Source organism: Paroedura picta, chromosome 10 (genome assembly GCF_049243985.1).
Source record: "Paroedura picta isolate Pp20150507F chromosome 10, Ppicta_v3.0, whole genome shotgun sequence".
Lineage (NCBI taxonomy): Eukaryota > Metazoa > Chordata > Lepidosauria > Squamata > Gekkonidae > Paroedura > Paroedura picta.
The window spans coordinates 85,776,469-85,796,911 of record NC_135378.1 but is presented as its reverse complement, the minus strand read 5'-3'; the positions used below and the strand labels follow the sequence as shown (position 1 = coordinate 85,796,911).

At 52.3% G+C, this 20,443-nt stretch overlaps 1 protein-coding gene across 2 annotated transcripts in view; it reads left to right on the top strand.

Annotated features, from left to right (window-relative positions):
• The window catches only part of ADAM33 (ADAM metallopeptidase domain 33), a 53,296-nt gene that overhangs the window by 11,525 nt on the left and 21,328 nt on the right, over window positions 1–20,443 (top strand). For both annotated transcript variants that reach the window (XR_013224995.1, XM_077301227.1), the window contains exons 3-8: window positions 6,305–6,381; window positions 13,260–13,338; window positions 14,684–14,760; window positions 17,977–18,169; window positions 19,067–19,132; window positions 20,153–20,224. Coding sequence is in view for 1 of the 2 variants with exons in the window: in XM_077301227.1 (XP_077157342.1) it covers window positions 6,305–6,381; window positions 13,260–13,338; window positions 14,684–14,760; window positions 17,977–18,169; window positions 19,067–19,132; window positions 20,153–20,224 (564 nt within the window). In the remaining variant the exon portion in view is untranslated. The remainder of the gene's footprint in view (window positions 1–6,304; window positions 6,382–13,259; window positions 13,339–14,683; window positions 14,761–17,976; window positions 18,170–19,066; window positions 19,133–20,152; window positions 20,225–20,443) is intronic.

The following is a 20,443-nucleotide window of genomic DNA, read 5'->3' as shown; positions in this document are numbered from 1 at the left end:
ATGAGCGAGAGGGTTGGGAGTGTCCTGCACAGTGCAGGGGGTTGGACTAGATGACCCAGGAGGTCCCTTCCAACTCTAGGATTCTAGGATTCTAAGGTCGCTGCCGGACTCGAATTCAGTTCTGTGGATCCGTTGTCCTAGCAGGAGATTTCCAGCCTCATCCTGGAGGTTGGCAGCCCTGTCCGGGGGGGGGGGAGCCGGGCAGAAAGAATGTCAGGGGCTTGCCAGAGAAGTCGGAGGGGCTAAAAATAATCCCGGCCCCAGCACGGCTGGAGGTGGCGAAGGAAAGATTGCAGACCTTCCTCTCCTTCTCGGGATGCCCAGCGTGTTTCCGTATCTCAGCTGTGAATCAGGCCCTTTGGCCCATCAGGGGTGTGTGTGTGTGTGTGTGTGTGTGTGTGAGGGGGGGGGGATGGAAACCAGTCAGCTGTTCTCCAAGAATGACTCAAGGCCGGGGAGGAGGTGATGGAAGGACGGGGAAGTTTGCGAAGGCTTGTTTTGCCGAATTCTCTCTGGCCCCCTTGCTCAGAAGGACTGGAAGCGTTCATGTTTGGCTCCGGAAGGGGCCGACAAAGGGACCCTCCTGGGCTTCAGGCTGAGTTACGACCGAGTTAGCTGCATGGTCCAACCTCTCCTTGGAGGCTCGACTAGAACGGAGCAGAGTGTTATGAAAGCTTGGGCCCGATCCAAAGCTTTCAGGTTTTCAGGCAGCTGCATGTAATCAACGTGCACCCTGGCTGCAGAGAAGACACTGCCCTCCCCCAAATTAGGGTTAACAGTTTGGGTGTAGTGGTTAAAGAGCAGCGGACTCTAATCTGGAGAGTTGGGTTTGATGGCCCCGTCCTCCACGTGCAGCCAGATGGGGGACCTGGGGCCAGTCACAGTTCTCACAGAGCTCTTCTCAGATCAGTTCTCTTAGAGCTTTCTCAGCCCCACTGACCTCACAGGGTGTCTGGGGTGGGGGCAGGAAGGGAAAGGTGTTTGGGACTCCTTCGGAGAGGGGAAAAGGGGTATGAAAACAGCTTTTCTATTTTGGGAAACATCTGTAGATTTGGGGGGTGGCAGCTGAGGGGCTTGGCAAGGGGATGCCAGAGAGCCCCACCTTCCTAAGTGGCCCCTTTTCCCCCCAGGGGAACTGGTCTCTGTCGTCTGGAGATCAGCGGTGACCTCCGAAAATATCCAGCTACCCCAAATTCAGCAGTAGATGCATATATTTGGAATGCACTCTGCATTCTTTACCTGTTGCATTCCTGCCTGCGCCCATGCAAATTTTTCTCTGCAACTGCGAGGCCAAGAAAACTTTATTTTAGAAAGCAGATCGGGAGTGTTTTCTTCTGGTCTGGCAGCTGCGACTCTAGCAGCTGCTCGTGGCATTGAAATTAAACAAGGGAAGTTTATCCCGGTATTTCCCAGATGCAAAGGAAAACCTCCCCCCCCCCGCCCCCAGCCTCTTTATGACTTGTGCAGTAAAGAGAGAGTCCAGCCTGGGGGATATGAGGAACACTCCCTCTGGCAGAGGGAAATCCAGGGAGGGATTTCACTTATACCATAAAGTTTGACCTCTGGATTGGGCCTTTCCCCAGGGGAGCTGATTCTTGTAGTCTGGAGATCATCTACAATTAGGGTCCTGTGCCCTGGCACACAACTCTACCTATAATCCAGGAGGACTCCAGCCCCCTCCCTCTGCTACAGCCCTATGTCGGCACTTGCAAGATCTGTAGCATGCTTGATTCAATGTCATAAGAGGAATATTCTGCAGGGGGCATCGGAGGAGACATGCAGGTAGCATATTTAGACTAGGAATTTCCTGGTGGTTTTCGGATACTCCACTCCTGTATCCTGATTCGATCAACTGGAGACTTCCCTGCTCCTTGGAATGCCCCTCTTTCTGCTTTCCCCCCAGAATGTTTAGTCAGTTAGATAGTTAGGACTATCCTTCCCCAGCTGTCTAACTGACTAATTGTTCTTGATCTGGAGGCAAGCAGGGAGGAAGAGTGCTCTAAGGAGCAGGAAGTCTCCAAGTGAGCCAATCAGGACAGAGGGGGAGATGAGTTGAAAAATACCTGGAAGGTCCTGATCTAACTATGCCAACTACACATCCGCTCCACCGCCCCCTGCAGGATATTCATGTACTTTTGAATCAGGCACGCTACAGATCTTGTCTCGTCCAAGATGTGGCCTCTACTGGGCAGAGTCTGCACAGGGCTTTTTATCCCCCCCCCCCCAGCCTGAATAAATCCCCTCCATCTACAATGAATTTGATTTCCATTTTGATTTTGGCCACTTTACATTTTCCCTCTGCAACATGCATGATTGAGCTGCAATCCTACCTTTCCCCCGCGATATCCAGGAGCAGAGATAATTGATCAAGCCACTGAGGTAGAGAAGCTGTCCCAGATTGGCTGGGTGCTGGTTCAAAGACTTCCTGGTTCCCGGTTGCAAAACTTTCCTCCCAACTTTTATTTCTGCCCTCCTTTTGGCACCTGTTTTAAAGTGACTGCGCTCCAGAACCCCACACTTCTCTCAGCAGAGATTTGCCTCGTTCTTTGAGAGGCTGCAGCTTGCTCTGCTCTGCTCTGCTCGGCTCTCGCCTCCCCTCCCTGCTTGTTAAGGAAAGAAAGAGACGAGCAGCCTCGTGCTGCGCTTAGCTTCTTCACCGGCAGTCAAAAGAGAAGAAATAAAGCACGCTCCTTTAATGCCGGTTGGACTTCACCCCCCTCCCCTCTCTGAGCTTCCCTAATCAAGTGCAGAACAATTTCTGTTTCAAGTCGGGGGAAAGCAAGGAGGAAGACCCGGGTTCAAATCGATCTGAGTTCAGCAGGATCGACAATGGGAAAAACAAAGAAAGTGCAGAAACAGCCCTGAGCACAGGCCACGGCAAGCCTTTTCTTTCCAAGATGCTGTGAATTTCCCCACATAGTGAAGATGCAGAAAGTTCTTGGGTCAGCCTTGGCGGTGTTGGAGGGAGGGGGAAACCCCCGCCACTTCCCTGGAACTCCTGTCTCTCTGGAAGAGCCAAGAGGATTCTGGGAAGTCCCCCGAGCGCCTGGGGCCGAGGCACATGCCCGTGTGAGCCCCGCTCTCTTGCGCCAGAGACCAGGCTGCCCTCGCTTAGTGAGTGGCTAGAATTCCAGCAGCACTTTGCAAACTGCGGGGCTTGGGCTGGGGAGGGGGATGAATCGGCCCCATTATTTTGCCTCTGCGGCCATGACGGACGGATGTTTGGAAGGGCTGGGAAAAAGGATTTGGCTCTTGCAGCCAAATAGCCTTCCAGCAGCATTCCCAGTCGAGAGGGGGGAGGGGAGGAGCACCCCCTCCCCCGAATATAGGTCCAGAGCTGCCATAAAGGAAACCTCTGTGGGAAAGTTGGCACCCCCTGGGCGGTTCTCCAGGGGTGACTGGGAGGACAGCATGATGTCAGGAGGGGAGGAACGAGAGCAGTTTTCTCCTCGGCTCTGAGCATCATTTTCTGGGAAGTTTTCCTGCCGCACATCTGGTTTCCATGAAGGATTCCCAAGGGGCTGAAATTGGGGAGGGGGCTTGCTCCAGCATCAGTGAGGCATAACATCCCTCCTGGAACGGCCGACAGTCTTTGGGTGGGACGGTCACGGTCCTGGATGGTGGCCACAGGCAGAACCTAAGCGCGAGGTTTGCCGGACACGGGTTCAAGTTTTCTCTCCGGTGGTCATTGGGGCTCAGCTACCCCCTTGAAGCACGGCGCTGACGGTGGTTCGAATGCATTTAGACGTGGTCCTTCTTCCACAGAGGGCAGAGTGGTGTTCTTGATTCCTCCCCTTCTCTGCTTGATTCTCCCGACAAGCCTTTGAGGTAGTGCTGGTGAGAATGACGGTCCAGAAGTCACCTAGTGAGCTTCGTACTTAGATCTGTATCTGGGCTTAGTCCTTCACTCTTGTTGGCAGACAGACAAATAATTTTATTGGGAAGAGAATCAGGCTTGTCAAGGGAGAGAAGAGAGAGAGAGAGAGAGAGAGGCGGTCCTAACTGTCTAACTGTTCTTTCGCCGTTCGTTCTGTAGACGAATGGGGAGGAAGTGCGTGCAAAGCCACAGGAAGTCTCCAGTGGAGCCAATCAGGATCCAGGAGGAGAATATTTGAAAAATGCCAGGAAGCTCCTGGTCTAAATATGCTTGCTAACCATCTCCTCCAAGGCCCCTGCAGGATATGCTTCATTATGCTGTTGAACCATGCACACTTGCATATCCCACAAATTCTAACCACTGTACCATGCGGACGCATGTTCTGTTGTCAAGCTGCAACCGAATTACAGCAATCCCAGCAAGGGAGAAGCACAGGCGGTTTGCCCCTCCCTCCCTCCCTCTTCACAGCCTTCCTTGGTAGTCTCCCATCCATGGATCCGGCTTAACTCCCAAGAGCTGACGAGATTGGGCTATACCACGAGGCCTGTCCTCCATCTAACCTCAGTAGGGTCTGTAGTAGGAAAGAGGAAGGAGCCAGTGGCACCATAAAGGTTGAGAAATGCTCCTATGGAGGCTGAGGCCTAACCCTTGGGAAGAACCTCAGAAGAGCCCTGCTGGGTCAGATCCCTGAGTGTTCATCTTGTCCAGCCTCCTGCCTCATACAGAGACCAGCCAGCTAATCTGGACAGCCAAAAACAGGGCATGGAGGCCTTGCAGCTTCCTCTAGGCTCTAGCGGAAGTGGAGGTTAGAATCATAGAATCACAGAATCATAGAGTTGGAAGGGTCCATAGAGGCCATCTAGTCCAACCCCCTGCTCAACGCAGGATCAGCCCTGAGCATCCTAACGCATCCAAGAAAAGTGTGTATCCAACCTTTGCTTGAAGATTGCCAGTGAGGGGGAGCTCGCCACCTCCTTAGGCAGCTGATTCCACTGCTGAACTACTCTGACTGTGAAAAAACTTTTTCCTGATATCTAGCCTATATCGTTGTACTTGAAGTTTAAACCCATTACTGCGTGTCCTTTCCTCTGCAGCCAACGGAAACAGCATCCTGCCCTCCTCCACGTGACAACCTTTCAAATACTTAAAGAGGGCTATCATGTCCCCTCTCAACCTCCTTTTCTCCAGGCTGAACATTCCCAAGTCCCTCAACCTATCTTCATAGGGCTTGGTCCCTTGGCCCCAGATCATCCTTGTCGCACCATGGATATTAGCTGTCGATAGACTTACCCTCCAGGAGTCTATCGAAACCCTTTCAATAAGTCCATGGACCTCCTTGTCTATAAGGACCGTACCAGGAGACTTCTCTCCTTTCCCACTGCCTCCCAAGGTCCTTTTGCTTTCCCATAAAAGGCAGAGGAGATCCATGTCAACCGTCCCGCTGGGAAGAGTCCCTGGACAATCGGGATATAACCTCTGGGGCGCTCATGCCTAGGGGACGGAGGTGCCAGGCAGGTCTTCTCCCCTTTGGCAGCTGTGGGGTGAAAGGCCTCTGGTGTGTGTCTCGCGTCTTATATCCTGTGTGGGTTTTGTGCCTCTCTCTGCTCCGGGGGTGTCTCAATCCTGGCACGGGTGCGCCCGGGGAGCTGAGTCAGAGCTTTCTCTTCCAGCTCATTTCACAGACATCTTATTTTTAAACACCTGCCTGTCATCCAGTGCCGGGAAGCCAACGGGCCTGGTTTTCATCTCCGATCTCCGGATGACACAGTCTGTGGTCCCGTCGGCCGATGAGTTGACAGCAGAAGGAATGCGCCCCCTTCCTCACCCCCCACCCACAGCCGTCAGAGCTCTCTGTGGGCCACGTTGTCCTTGTTGCCTTCCTTTTGCTGACCTTGTGTGACCTCTAGCCTATTGGTTCTTGTAGTGCTCACCCCAACTGGGATTATGCAGCCTGCTATGTTCCCCCCCCCCGTTCCCTAAAAAGGGTGGGGCCCCTTCGGATGCTCCTGCACATGAGTAGCTCCTGGAGGAGTGGCACCTGGCGGATCGTGTCCCATGTGAATGAGGAGGAAGCGATTCCTTTTCAGCCTACTTTTTATGCCACTAGATTGACTTTGGGTGGCTTCAGGGCGACGTCGTGAAGTCAGCTGGGTGAGCATTGGGCCACCGGCTCTGAGCCTGGCCTACCTCACAGGGGAGTTGTGCGTCTCCAAAGACAGAAAGGCAGTGGGGAAGAATCAGCTAATTGGACGGTGCTTTGTTTTTATATTTTGCTGTTGAGAACTGCCCCAGCCCCGTCTCTGGGGGGTGGTGGTGCATGAAATGAATTATTAATAAAAATAAATATGATGCAGTGAGATGCCTGGAGAAAGGGTATTGGGATCTCCATACTGGGGAGGGCTAACCTGTGCTTTTTCTTCCCTGCAGGCTCCAACACCTGACCGTGCAGAGGTGGCCGTGAGCGTGGAAGGCAGGGAACTTATTTTGGTGCTGGAGAAGAACAAGTAAGTGTACGGCGGCCAAGGCCACGGCCCATCCTGTAGCTAAAATGCTGTGGAGCAGCAAAGAGACAGGATGGCAGAGTTTAAATATGCCAGAGAGTCAGAGCACCAGCTGCTTAAAGAGTAAAACAGGTTTACTGAGAAGAGAAACAGACTTTGTGAGTATGAAAGGAGGGAGAGAGTCCCAATGTTTTATTTTTTTTAATTTACTTTTTGGCTTATGTACTACTTTTCTGCAAATGGGCTTGGGGCATTTTACAGCAGTGGATTATTAAAACAATGCATAAACATGACTTCTTGTAAATTCTCATGTCTGAGGCAGTGATGCTGTGTCTTCTTCGTGCTTGGGGGGCCAGAGTGGGAGGGCTCCTGGAGTTCTGGCCCTGCTGGTGGACCTCCTGAGGACCCTTGGGTTTTGGTCACTGGGTGATACAGAGACCCGTTTCCGCATGGAGGCGTCAAACTCACACTGCCTCCTGCTTGCAAATGTGCATTTGCAAGCTTCCTGACGGGAGACTCCTCCCGTGCTTTCCCATCATGGCTTTTTGCCTTCCAAGGAGGCGGCCAGGGAAAACAATGCAAACTTCTCCCCCCACTCCTTAGCTCAGGGGTAGTCAAACTGCGGCCCTCCAGATGTCCATGGACTACAATTCCCAGAAGCCCCTGCCAGCGAATGCTGGCAGGGGCTTCTGGGAATTGTAGTCCATGGACATCTGGAGGGCCGCAGTTTGACTACCCCTGCCTTAGCTTGTCAATCGCCCCAAGCCACCAATCCCTGCATAGTAGTTGCTTTGGGGACTCTAACTTCCCCCCCCCCCGAACCCTGACGGTAATCAGGCCAAAAAATGGCATTTCTGCATTGCTTTGTGGTAACACCACAACACAAGAGCATTTTTAAAAATTAACACTTCCGTGTTGCTGTGCAGAAACGCCACAACAATAAAGCATTCCCCCACCCCTTGGTGCTTGATCTCTATTTATGTTCAGGTAGATTTGGGAGAGGCTGGCCGTGGTAACTGGACCCCGATCAGTGATTTTGTGTGAACAGTAGGATTTAAAAACGAGGAGCACAGATGCTTAACCAATCAGCAGAGTGCTGCTTCATCACATGCCCCCCCCCCCGTTAAAACCCAAATGCCAAAAAACACGGGGGATGTGCCTTGGCTGCCAGATCCCAAAACAGACAAGGACAATGAACAGAACATTTTATTTTAACTTGGGGAAAGTAGCTTTATGGTCCTGCAGCAATTCTCACAAGCAGGAAATGGAGAGGGGAGGGGAGGTGTGAGGGTGGGACAACACTAGCAAGGCTGTTGCGTGTTTCTCCCTCCCCACAGGCTTACCCCAATGTGGCAAATCCAGGTTTGCATTTCCCTTGCACCAGCCCCCACACAGCCTCGGGTTGCTGACGACGTCATGTGGAAGCAGCGCTAAAACCTGCCAGCAACTAGAGGCTGTCCAGGGGCAAATTCCTCGTGCGGAAACCCTTAGAGTGTCAGACTGGATGGGCCACTGGCCTGATCCCACATGGCTCCTTTTTCTGTTCTTACGTTCCTCCAAGTCAATCGGGGTTAACTAGAGCCCTAGCTTAGAATGTGTGAGTTAATAATGGAGGGTCTCTGAGCATACAACGAGTGCTGCTTTGCAACTCGGTAGCCACAACCTCGACTGAAGGGAGGAGCGCAGGGCCCCAGAACCTCTCATTCTGAGCCCCAACGCCTCTTATTTTGGTTAAGGAGATTTGCATACAGCTCATGTACTGGGAGAAGTCAGGGCAGCTGCGTTCCCTTTTAGCTGAGTCAGCGTCTTCATGTAGGGGAAAAATTGGTTCCTTTTTTATTATCCTGCCAGGGGTGTGTGCCAAAATTTGGGGGGAAGCAGAAATATTCGCTCTACTTCCTTTCTTGTTAGGCATAGGCTTAATCCACTGCTTTACCGGCGTAAAGTGCCTTACGTGTGACTTCATGGACACACAATTCTTTCGCCACGTTTGTGGAGTGTGCAGATATGGATGGCTTCATCTTCACATGAGCAAAACTGCAAATGGGCACAGTCACATACAGCTGATGCCCTAATCTCAGCAGACATTTTCCCCATCCATAAAGACGAAAAACACCCACTGGAAAAAACACCCACCCCTTCCTCCGCATGCAGCCCGCTGAGCTGGTCACAGTCCTGTGACAGCTGTTCTCCCAGAGCAGTTCTGCCTGAGCTCTCTCAGCCCCACCTACCTCACGGGGTGCGTGTTGGGGGAAGGCGATTTGTAGACCGCTTTGAGACTCCTTCGGGAAGTGAAAAGCGGGGTACAAAACCCAACTCTTCTTATCCTTCACCCCCCTTCCCCCATCTGGCTGCATTCACAGAATAAGCATAGCTGCGAAACTCACTGTGTCGTGAGGTCCAAACATGAACCAGCCCAACAAGACCGGAGGAGAGGGGGGACTGAGCCTGCAGCTGCCGTTTTTGGCAGTGGCCACGGCGCTTTTTGGACCTCCGCTTGCTGGCAACGGAGTGGGAAGATGCAAGCAGTTTTAGCTGCAGGGTAGCTGAGATCTGAGAGCGGCTGGCAGGACCCGCGATCTAAGGGCCAGGGCACCCCAGCGGCACACTCGCCCGAATCAGCGGCCTGCCAGTTTAGCGGCCTTGGCAGGAGCGCCGGCTTGGGGCCGGGTCCGTGGAACGGAGGCTGAGCTCCAGCATTCAAAGCGGGAGAGCAACGCATCTGTCCTCAGCAGGATAAGGCCGCGCTGCGAGTTTCAAGTTCGCGGTTACGTTCTGTCTGGCTGGAACGAGAGCCGTGGCTGTTCTGGATTTCGCCGCCCTGCTAATGAGACGTTTTTCTTCTCCTCGACCGCGTTTCCTTTGGCGCCAAACCTCACGTCTTGCTGGGGATTCTGGAATGTTATTTCTCTTCTTGTGTATACACATGGAGGGTTTTTCTTCTCCTGGGGGAGGGGAGAGGAAGGGAGAGAGGAGGAGTGAAGAAGAGGGAAGCAAAGGGAGATGGAGACCCTGCTCGCGGTCACGGTCAGTGCCAGCGCTCCTGCTGAAAGCCCCACTTTATTTGGAGCCCGGCCGAGGGAGGAAGCGTTTTAAAAAGCCAGCTGGGAGCCGAAAGGCGTGCCGTGGCTCTCTTGGAAGTTGCCAGGATCCAGGCGGGAACAAAGTCTGAGGCCAACAAAGCTATGTGCGAGGGATAAACTTTTGTGCGTGTGCACAATTGCTCAGACATTGTGGGGGAGCATATCCTCCACCCTGGCATGGAGGCTATGGGATGCCTTCCGTGAAGAGAGATTCAGGTGGGTCTGAAGCACAGTTCCACCGGAGGTAGCAAAGGCTTGATTTTACGTGCTGAAAGCTGTTTAAAAGAAAAAAAGACCCTTCAGGTTTAGATGTTTATGTTCTCCCCACTGAGAACCCAGAGGGACTTAAGAACGGGTCTCCTTCCAAGCTGCCCCCCTGCACGGTGGGTTAGGCTGAGAGAGAGTGCATGGCCCCTGGTAACCTTCACGGCAGAATGCTAACTTGAACCTGGGTCTTTTTTGGATTCTGGCCTGACACGTCAAGCACGTTGGGTGGCCGACCTCCAGATGGCACTAGAGAATCAGGCACCTTTCAGGTCTTGCGAAGTCCCACCTCTGCCATCACAATGACTTAGGCTGCCCTGGGGTGAAACTTACCCTTTGGCACCTGACCTCTCCCGTCTTCCGCACCCAAGGTGTGCTTTTTCCCACCGCCTGTGACCCGCGAGAGACGGGCAGGCGGACCCCAAGCCCTGCCTGCTCTCTGCTTTTAATTAATCCTGCTCCACCTCCATTCTGGGCTTTTACGGCCTGTTTCCCCGACATCAGGAAGTGATTTGTCAGCTGCGGAGCTGAGTTTCTGTGTCGGGGGCTCAGCCGCCCGGCAAGGCTGACGAGAGACTGCAGACAGCTGTGGGGAAAAGCCCCTGTGTGACTGGACAGCCTTTTCATGGGCATGGGCCTGTCTGACCAGGGAGTGGAGACACTCACTTGATAAGGCCGAGGCCTGCTTTTTCTCAACTAATCTCCAAGATGCACAGGCATCAAAGGACATGTGAAACTGCCTTATCTTGAAAAAGACCCATGGTCCACCAAGGTCAGTCCAGTCTGCTCGGACAACATCTCTGGCCTGGTCCTTTCAACTGGAGATGCTGCCGGGGATTGAACCCGGGACCTTCTGCATGCCAAGCAGAGGCTCTCCCGCTGAGCCATGGCGTACCATTCTCTCAGTTTTTCGGATGAAGCTGCCTCCTACCGGATCGTTGAACAACAGGAGCACACAAAGAAGACAACAGCAAGAAACAATCAGTTTGTGTGTACAAAGATATCCTATATTTCCTTCCGCAATTGTTCCAGGAGAACTGCCTCCTGTGACTGGCAGCGGGTTTTTGGGACAGAGGCCTTTCACCGCCCCTCTTGCCTGTCCCTTTTCTGACAGCAGGATTTGTCTTCAGTGTTTTGCTTTTCTTAAAAGTCAAGTTTCTGGCCAGGTTTTACAACGCTAGCATGGAAAAGATGTGAGAAACACTAGTGGAATCTCACAAACCTGCAGGAGAGCAGATTGGACCCAGGGCACGTAAGAACAGAAGAGAAGCCACGTTGGATCAGGCCAGTGGCCCCTCCAGTCCAGCACTCTGTGTCACACAGTGGCCAAAGCCCAGGGAACCTCAGGAGGTCCACCAGTGGAGCCAGAACTTCAGAAGTCCTCTCCTCAAACACCCAAGAATGCACAGCCTCCATGCCCTAGACACAAGGACATAAGAGAAGCCCTGTTAGATCAGGCCAGTGGCCCATCCAGTCTGACACCTTCTATCACTCAGTGGCCAAAACTCAGGGGCCCTCAGGAAGCCCACGTGACTCCAGAAATCTCCCCACTGTTGCCCCCCAAGCACCATGAAGACTGCCCTATCACTGCGCCAGACAGAATGTTTCCTCTCTTCCTGGTGGCTCGTAGCCATGGATGGATCTCGGCACTTAAGAACAGAGGAGAAGCCCTGTTGGGTCAGGCTGGTGGCCCCTCCAGTCCCACAATCTGTGTCACCCAGTGGCCCAAACCCAGGGGTAGAGTGCTGCGGTCCTGCGTAGGGGCCAGCCTCGATGAAATAAAATTTTGAAGCTGCCATTCTTGCCTCTTTTTTAGAAATTTGTTTTCTGAGCACATGGAGTGCTCTGCACGGGATGGGAAGGTTTTGTTCTGTTTTCCAAAAAGACCCTGTTTTTGTTTTCTCCAGACAGCGGGTCTTAAGACAGGAACCCAGGGGCAGGGGGCAGGAAGTTAAGCAAAGTGGGGTCTGGACGACCGCAAGGGGCTGTGAATCATGCCGAACGCATGACTGCTAATCCAGTCCTTCCCCCCGCAAGGAGTCTGGAGAAATCGGCTCATCTGCTCTGCCTGTAATAGCTCCACGTCTGTGGCTCCATTTAAGGCCATCCTGGGATTAGCTGCTTTGGGGGTTTTGGCCCCATTTCTGGGCATTGCTAAGCATTTGTGGCCAGATCCCTGTCCGGGGAGAATATCTTCCCTCTTTAGGGAGGCCTCGCTGTTGGTTTCTGCAGAATGGCCTGGTGATCGCTGCAGGGGAAGGGGAGGGCTGTGGTCCATCAAAACAGCATGATTCTGCATGGCGAGAGTTTTAGGGATGGGTAATGCCTGGAAATTTAGTGGGCAAACATAAGGACATAGGCCGGATCAGACGAACAGTCCATCCAGTCCAGCCTCCCGTCTCACCCAGGGGCCAGCCAGTTCCTCTGCAGGGCTAGCCACAGGGCAGAGAGGCCGAGGCCTTCCCCTGAGAAGACCCTCAGAAGAGCCCTGCTGGGTCAGGCCAGGGAGGGTCCCTCCAGTCCAGCCTCCCGTCTCACCCAGGGGCCAGCCAGTTCCTCTGCAGGGCCAGCCACAGGGCAGAGAGGCCGAGGACTTCCCCTATAAGACCCTCAGAAGAGCCCTGCTGGGCCAGACCAGGGAGGGTCCCTCCAGTCCAGCCTCCCCTCTCACCCAGGGGCCAGCCAGTTCCTCTGCAGGGCCAGCCACAGGGCAGAGAGGCCGAGGCCTTCCTATGAACCTCAGAAGAGCCCTGCTGGATTGGGGCAGCCTCCTGTCTCACACAGTGGACAGCCAGTTCCTCTGGAGGTCTAGCAACAAGGGAGGATGGTGCCTAGAGAGGGCAGAGTGTGGCAGCATCTCATGCTGCAGAGTCCATCCCTGAAAGCCGCCGTGTTTTCCAGGCGAACTGAACTCTACAGTCTGCAGATCAGTTGTATTTCCGGGCTGTGCGTCTCTCCAGTCTCTATGACATTATACCCTCCTGAGGTCCCTCCCGTCCCCATCCCATGCCCTCCCCAGGCTCCACCCTCAAAGTCTCCAGTTTCCCCCCGATCTGAAGCTAGCAACCCTAGCATTAGAGATCCCGATCAACAAACCTCCAGTTGGCACCTGGAAACATCTCGCTGTTACAGTTTCTCTCCGGATGACCAAGACCTGTTCCCTGGGTGAAAAGGGCTGCTTTGGGGAGTGGGCTGTAGGTCTGTCCCCTCCCCATTTCCTGCCCATGGCCCTCCCCAAATCTCTGGGAATCCCCCCAACTCAAAGCTGGCATCCTTGATTGAGGGAGAGGAGGGGCAGCAAGTGAAGCAGGAAAGAGATGCTTGTAAGCAGATCTCAGGATCCCCCGAACTCCCCAAGAAATCTTGTTTTGGCATACACTTTGTGTGTGTGTGTGTGTGTGTCTGTGTGTCTGTGTGTCTGTGTCTGTGTCTGTGTGTGTGTCCTAACAACCTTAATGCATCACAGGTCAGCTGGTCTTGCGTGGGTCATATTAACCTCTGCCCTTTCTGTCCCGTCCCCCCTTCTTTCCTCAGCCAGCTGCTGTCTCCGGGTTACACTGAGACGCATTATGCACAGGACGGGCGCCCAGTGACCATATCCCCCAACCACACCGTAAGTAGGCTGGGAGAGGCTGCGGGGGACGGGGGCGTTTTGCAAGCAGATAGGAGAGGTGGCTGGAGTCGTTGGTGCAGCAGGTGTGCGGTTTGCCTTGTGTTCAGGATTCAGCCATCAATGGGGCTTTGGTGCTTATCCAGCATGGTGTCGCGGATAAAGAACAGGGGACTCTAATCTGGAGGGCTCAGTTTGATTCAGGGGACTCCTCCTCCTTCACACGCAGCCAGCTGGGTGACCTTGGGCCAGTCCCAGCTCTCTGAGAGCTCTCTCAGCTCCACCTGCCTCACAAGGTGTCTCATGTGGGGAGAGGAAGGGAAAGGTGTTTTTCTAAGTCGCTTTGGGTCTCTTGAAGGGAGAGAAAATCAGGGTATGAAAATACCGAACTACTCTTCTCTTTCTTGGAGAAAAATGAGAGGTTTGGGGGTAGAAGCTTTTAATTTGACGGGGGTTTCCCTCTCAAAATCCTGTGTGAGGTAGGAGGCTGGTCTAGATGGACCCTCACTGGTCTGATCCAGCAGGGCTCTTCAGATATTCTTATCAGGGGAAGATCTCGGCCTTTGTGCCCTTTTGCTGGCCGTCCAGAGGAACTGGCTGGCTGCTGTGCGGGAAATGGCACCTTCCCTCCCCCAGTTTGTTTTCATCATTTCACGTTTCCTTCAGCAGCCAGCTGTTGAGACTTAGGTCATAGATTGATTAAAGTCCAGTTACTATTTGATGCATCATTTGAAAATTAAAAGGGATTGATTAGAAATAATTCTGCTGGTGGTGTGCCAGCTTGATGTCGTGGTTAGGAGTGCGGACTTCTAATCTGGCGAGCTGGGTTTGATTCCCCGCTCCCCCACATGCAGCCAGCTGGGTGACCTTGGGCTTGTCATGGCGCTGATAAAACTGTTCTGACCGAGCAGTGATATCAGGGCTCTCTCAGCCTCACCTACCCCACAGAGTGTCTGTTGTGGGGAGAGGAAAGGGAAGGTGATTGGAAGCCGCTTTGAGACTCCTTCGGGTAGAGAAAAGCAGCATATAAGTGCCAACTCTTCTTCTTCTTCTTCTTCTTCTTCTTCTTCTTCTTCTTCTTCTTCTTCTCTTCTTCTTCTTCTTCTTCTTCTTCTTCTTCTTCTTCTTCTTCTTCTTCTTCTTCTTCTTCTTCTTCTTCTTCTTCTTCTTGAGGTCGGAACCTTCCTCACAAACCTTTGGGATGGTGGGGGGGGGGGGAGTCTGAATAAACAAAGGTTTGTTCTTAGTATTATGTGAAGTTCGAGGTTCTTCTTCTTCTGATGGCCAGATTATTTGCATCCAAAAATGGAGTGTGTCCGAAATTCCCCTCTGGTGCCTCTTCTTCCAGGAACACTGTTATTACCATGGCCATGTCCGAGGACACGATAGATCCTGGCTGGTGCTGAGCACCTGTTCTGGAATCAGGTAGGAAAGGCGATTTGGATCCTGGAGTTCACAGACATTGAGTTTTGGTCTCCAGGAGGCCCCTGGCTGGAGCAGGGAGGGGAGAGTGTGCCGTTTGCATGCAAAAAGACCCAGAATTATCTGGTGGGCACTCTGGTGGTTGTCAACATGGAACAATCCCTGCTGAAGCCCCCAGAGAGCCAAATCCCAGTTGCAATGAAGGGGGGGGGGGAAGTTTCAAGTTTCACATGTGTTGCCAGAGTTAAATACACAAGAGGGTGAAGCATCAAACTTCTTAAATAATAAAATAGTTGTATTAAGAGAAACAAGTTTTGTGAGTGAGAAGAGAGAGAGAGAGAGAGAGAGAGAGAGAGAGAGAGAGAGAGAGACCCAATAGTGTAACTGTCTAACTATTCTGTTCATTCTGGAATTAAGCATGAGCATGAAGTCTCCAACTGAGCCAACCAGGACACAGGTTGTCCCTGACGTCCCATGCAAGGATATTCTTCCCATGTTTTCAAACTGTGCAGACTACAGATCTTGCATCTCCCAAAAGCATGTCCCCCAAATATCCTGAGACAGGGAAGGGCTTTTTGTCTTCCTCTTTTCCAACTCCCCTTCTGATCTCCTTGGAGCCTCCTGGGGTGGGGGTGGGGGTGGGAGGCGGTGTCGTCTCCTTTGCAGTTGGGATGGTGTGGTGGAGCTGCTCCCGGGGAAACTTCAGCCTCTGCCAACCGTTTCTCGTTCTTGGCCTCCCAGCCGAGCCCCCCTCCCCAGCCGGCCGCAGTAGGCCTCAAAATAACCCTGGCAGGCTTCCTTTGCGTGAGCCACATCCTTAGGAACGCCGGCAAAGTGAGATCATCTCTCGCCTATGCATGGCTTCAAGACTGTCACGGACATTCGGACGCATCCCTCGCTCCGTCATCCGCACAACTGGCTTTCAGTCTTTTGCAGGGGAGCTTTGCCGGAGGGCTCAGCAGGATGAGTCTCCCAATTCAAGGGTGGGGTCTGGTTGAGGTTGAAATGATTTCCCCGGGGACTCAGCCCTTACACCACGGATGCTACCCGTGCAAAGCAGCCGTTTTGTGCCTCTGCCTCAGACCAGTGGTCCGTCTCGTCTCACATCCTGTTTCCTGCAGCAGCCAACCAGATGCCCCTGAACACCCACCAGCAAGCACAGAGAATCTGGCCTCTCCAGCACTGACGGTTGCCAACCTCCAGGTGGAGACTGGGGATCTCCCAGAGCTGCCACTGACCTCCAAACTACAGGGACCAGGGCTGATTCTGCACTTCCTTTGTTTATTCCATCGTGGATCCTGCTGAATTCACATCGATTTGAACCCGGGTCTTCCTCTATCCCCCCCAGATAGGAAGTGTGCTTAAAGGAGCAGGAAGTCTCTAATTTAACCGATCAGGACCCTGAAGGAGAACACTGGAAACCTTCCAGGAAGTTCCTCATCTAACTATGCTAAATACCCATCTCCTCCAACGCCCCCTGCAGGATATTTTTATGCTGTTGAATCATGGGCACTATAACACGCTGGCTCTCCAAAGCTGTTTTTTAATGCCCCGGTTTTCACGACCCCAAAGAGCTCCCAAAGCAGCTTACAAAATCACCGTTCCCCTTTTCTCTCCTCAACAGACACCCTGTGAGTTAAGTGGGGCTGAGAGAGCTCTGAAAGAGAACTGCTCTGCGAGAACAGCTTCTAACAGGACTGTGACTAGCCCAAGTTCCCCCCAACTGGCTGCACGTGGAGGAGGAGTAGGGAATCAAACCCAGCTCTCCACTCTTAACCACCACGCTACACTGGCTCTCATGACTGTCTCACGACCCATCGTACCTACTTGGCTACACTTCCTTTGTGTAACTCTGCCGTTAGGATAAATAAATAAGGAATAAATAAACCCCCATTCAATAGGTTTATTTTTGAAGCTGAAGCCTTAACAGCCAAACAAACTGAAGCGTAACGTAAGCCTCCCTCTGTAAGTAACGAATAACCACTTTGTCCACAACACAAAGTGAAACGGAAATAATCAGTTTCAGTTAAATGTTACAAAACATGTCAAAAAGTTACTATTACAAATTGAAACAAATGCAGTGAAATAAGAATTATGCATCAGCTGCAGTGACGATTCCTCGTATGAGAGACAAACGTTTTCCTAATAATTAAGGATGAGGAAATCCTTTAGGATGCTTTAGGATGCTAGGGCTGATCCTGGGTTGGACTAGATGGCCTTTATGGCCCCTTCCAACTCTATGATTCTATGATTCTATGAAATGAACTTGCTAACCATTAATGCAGCCTTTCTCAACTATTTTACCCCTGAGAAACTCTCTGAAACATTCTTGAGGCTTTGAGAAGCAGAATAGGGTCAGGAAGAATACATCAAGCAGAATAGGGTCAGGAAGCATAGCTGTGGACACACCCACCCAAGCCCCGCCCCTTCCCACCCCCTCCAGGCCCATCATTGGCCGTTTTGGAAGGGGTGGGTCAGTCAACATGGCTGTTTGTGCTCATCTCACCTAAATGTTTAACCAATTTAAAAAGGCACATTAAAAATTAATGAACTCCCACCCTTTCTGGAAACTCTTCCAGGGCCAACCCCGGCGGAGACAGCATGCATTAAAGCGACAGGAGGGAAGGCATCTGCCCAAAGAAATACGATTCTGCCTCCACCCGAGCCAGAAACAGGAGATATCCCACTTCATCTCGTGGAGTCATCAAATAAGGGGCAGTTGAAGACAGAATGAATGGGATCTACTTGGTTAACCCCACGAGGGCAGAACTTAAATCTGCCCTACAAAAAGGCTGAAGGAAATGCCTGGAAGCTTAAGCTAATCATGGCGTTTCTTAGGAGGGTGTGGGTCGGATCATTTGAACCAGGGGTAGTCAACCTGCGGTCCTCCAGATATTCATGGACTACAATTCCCATGAGCCCCTGCCAGCGTTTGCTGGCAGGGGCTCATGGGAATTGTAGTCCATGGACATCTGGAGGACCACAGGTTGACTACCCCTGATTTAAACAGCTGGAGACAGACCAGGCATATTTAAGCCTTGGATACACCTGGAAAATTTGGAATTTTGAATCAGGTCTCTATTTTGTAAGGAATCTTTTCCACAGACCCCGTCTCGGCTCCGTGTTTTATACTCTTAAATGCTTCCTGCGCGTAGCTCTGCCGTACAATAAATAAAAGAATAAAATTAGTAATCGTGCCTTTCCGGTCTCCTTCTGCAGCGGCCTGATCACCCTGAGCCAGAATGACAGCTATTACCTGAAAGCCCCCGGGGACTCGGGGTCCGACCACTATGTCATCTACCGCGCAGAGCACTTGCCGTCTGGAGGCGGGACCTGCGGCCACGGCGAGATGCTCCCGAGCAGCGTGGCGGATCTGGCGAGAGCCTTGAACGCGCCAGCGGCACTCCGGCGGGTAAACCTTCCCAGGGTGTGAAAAGCTCTCTGGAGCAGCCAAAGTGTGAGGCAGAGCAGTCCAGGCCGATGCCAGCGGACCCCGGGGGAGCGGGGAGGCAGCCAACTGTAGGGTTGTCAAGGCAAGAGACCAACAGAGGAAGTTTAAGAACATAAGAGAAGCCATGTTGGATTGAGTCCATGGCCTGATCCAGTCCCGTGCTGTGTCACACCATCGCCAAAACCCAGGTGCCCTCAGGAGGTCCACCTGCAGGTCCAGAACTCCAGAATCCATCCCACCATTACCTCTCCGAGCACCAGGAAGACAGAACATCACTGCCTTAGACATAAGAGAAGCCATGTTGGATCAGGCCAATGGCCCATCCAGTCCAACACTCTGTGTCACGCAGTGGCCAAAACTCAGGGGCCAGCAGGAGGTTCACTGGGAGGGCCAGAACTCCAGAACTCTTGTCCCAGCCTGGCGGAGCGAACTGCCATCGGAGATCTGTGCCCTATCAGAACTGGCAAAGTACCGAAGGGCCTGTAAAAGGACACTCTTCCGCCAGGCATACGGTTGAGGCCAACGTGAGGGCACAGCAACACCGAGACGGGCCTCCCTCCCCTCCTCCCCACCTCCCCACCACTGCAAGTTGGAATACGAAGCTGAAATCAGGAGAGAATAAACTTCTAGGGTGGGGGGGATTGTTGGAGCGTTGTATTGTTATTTTTCTTCTATTTGAAGTGAAATTAGATTTGAACGATTAGTGGTTTTCATTGTGTATGTGCTGGTTTTCATACGATGTTATGAGCCTGCTTGCAGGGAAGGGCGGGCTACAAATGGAATCAGATTGATCAATCCAACTCAGATTGGGCTACCCCTCCTGTCCCTTCTGTTGACCTTTTGTCCTTTTTGTTGCAGAAAAGGAGGGACGCCTGGAGGACGATGAAATACATGGAGCTCTTCATTGTGGCTGACTTCACCCTGGTGAGAATCTTGCTCCTTTGGAAGTCGTAACGAAAGCTCAAGGGGGCCCCAAAGCTCAGCCTTTCTGAACCTGGGAGGTGGGGATCCTTTGCTGCTAAGCCCTGCCTCCCACCTGCTTGTCAATTGGCCGGCAGAGGGACTTCTCAGGAGAAAGAGACAGGCCCAAGTCTCATTGTCAACATTATACAGGAAGTGATGTCATAGTGATGTCCAGGATATGCCCTGGGATTAGGCAAAACCTCTGTGGTAGTAGCCAGTTTTAACATAGAGTTTTTGTCTAGAGACCAGAGTGTCACAGCGTGTTGACATCATTTCCTGTGTGATGTTGGCAACAAGGCTAGGGCCTCTCTCTTTCTTCATGTAATTCCCCTCCAATCCCCTGCCAGTTGCCAGTAGGGACCTACAGCTGAGGTCCGCCTTCTTAAGTCTTGGAAAGAAATTCTCCATCTTCACTACAGATCCTGCATAGTTCAACAGATAGGAAGATGGAGAATTTCTTTCCAAGACTTAAGATGGCGGACCTCAGCTGTAGGTCCCTACTGGCAACTGGCAGGGGATTGGAGGGGAATTACATGAATGCCTCTCTCTCCCAGGATTGATCTCATTTTCTTTAAAACACTAATAGCAGAACAGAGATCTTGGTCTTTGGCCGCGACCATGTCTTGTGGTGGGGAGTTCCACAAGTAAATTATTTGACATCGGAAGCTTTAGCCTATCTTCATCTCCTCCGTGAAATCTGAACAAACCTGAGAGTGCTTCTTCCTAGTTTGGAGTATCTGAAAGATGCGATGGGTCGCTTGGACCCCAAACAAAGGCAAGTCCTACTGCATGACTGTTTCTTCACAGTACATGATGGTCCTTGTAGCTCTTCAGGGAGCAATGCAACATGCTATTTGCAGTTCTTCGTAGAACACTTCAACGTGGTATTTGCAGTTCTGCTGAGAGCAGACAGGAGTTGCAGATGTGTCACTAATTGTGGCTCTTTTCCTATCTCCTTTCTTTCTCTCTGCCTTTCCCCAGTTTCTGTCCCAAAAGCAAAATCTGGGGCGCACCAAGCAACGGATCCTGGAGATCACCAATTACGTGGACAAGGTAAGAAGCAGCGGGTGGGAGCTCAGCAGGGAGCTGGCAATTGCTGGGTGGCTGTTTGTGCTTCTCTGAGCGGCCGCTTGTCTCCTGATGCCCCTCGCAGGTGGCCCCTGGTCCCCGAGAGGCACGTCTGGCCTCAATGCAGGGGAGCACTAACCAGTTCTTGCAGGGGTTGGTCCATTTACGCAGGGAGGCGCAATTCCTAGATGTCATTTCTGGCTG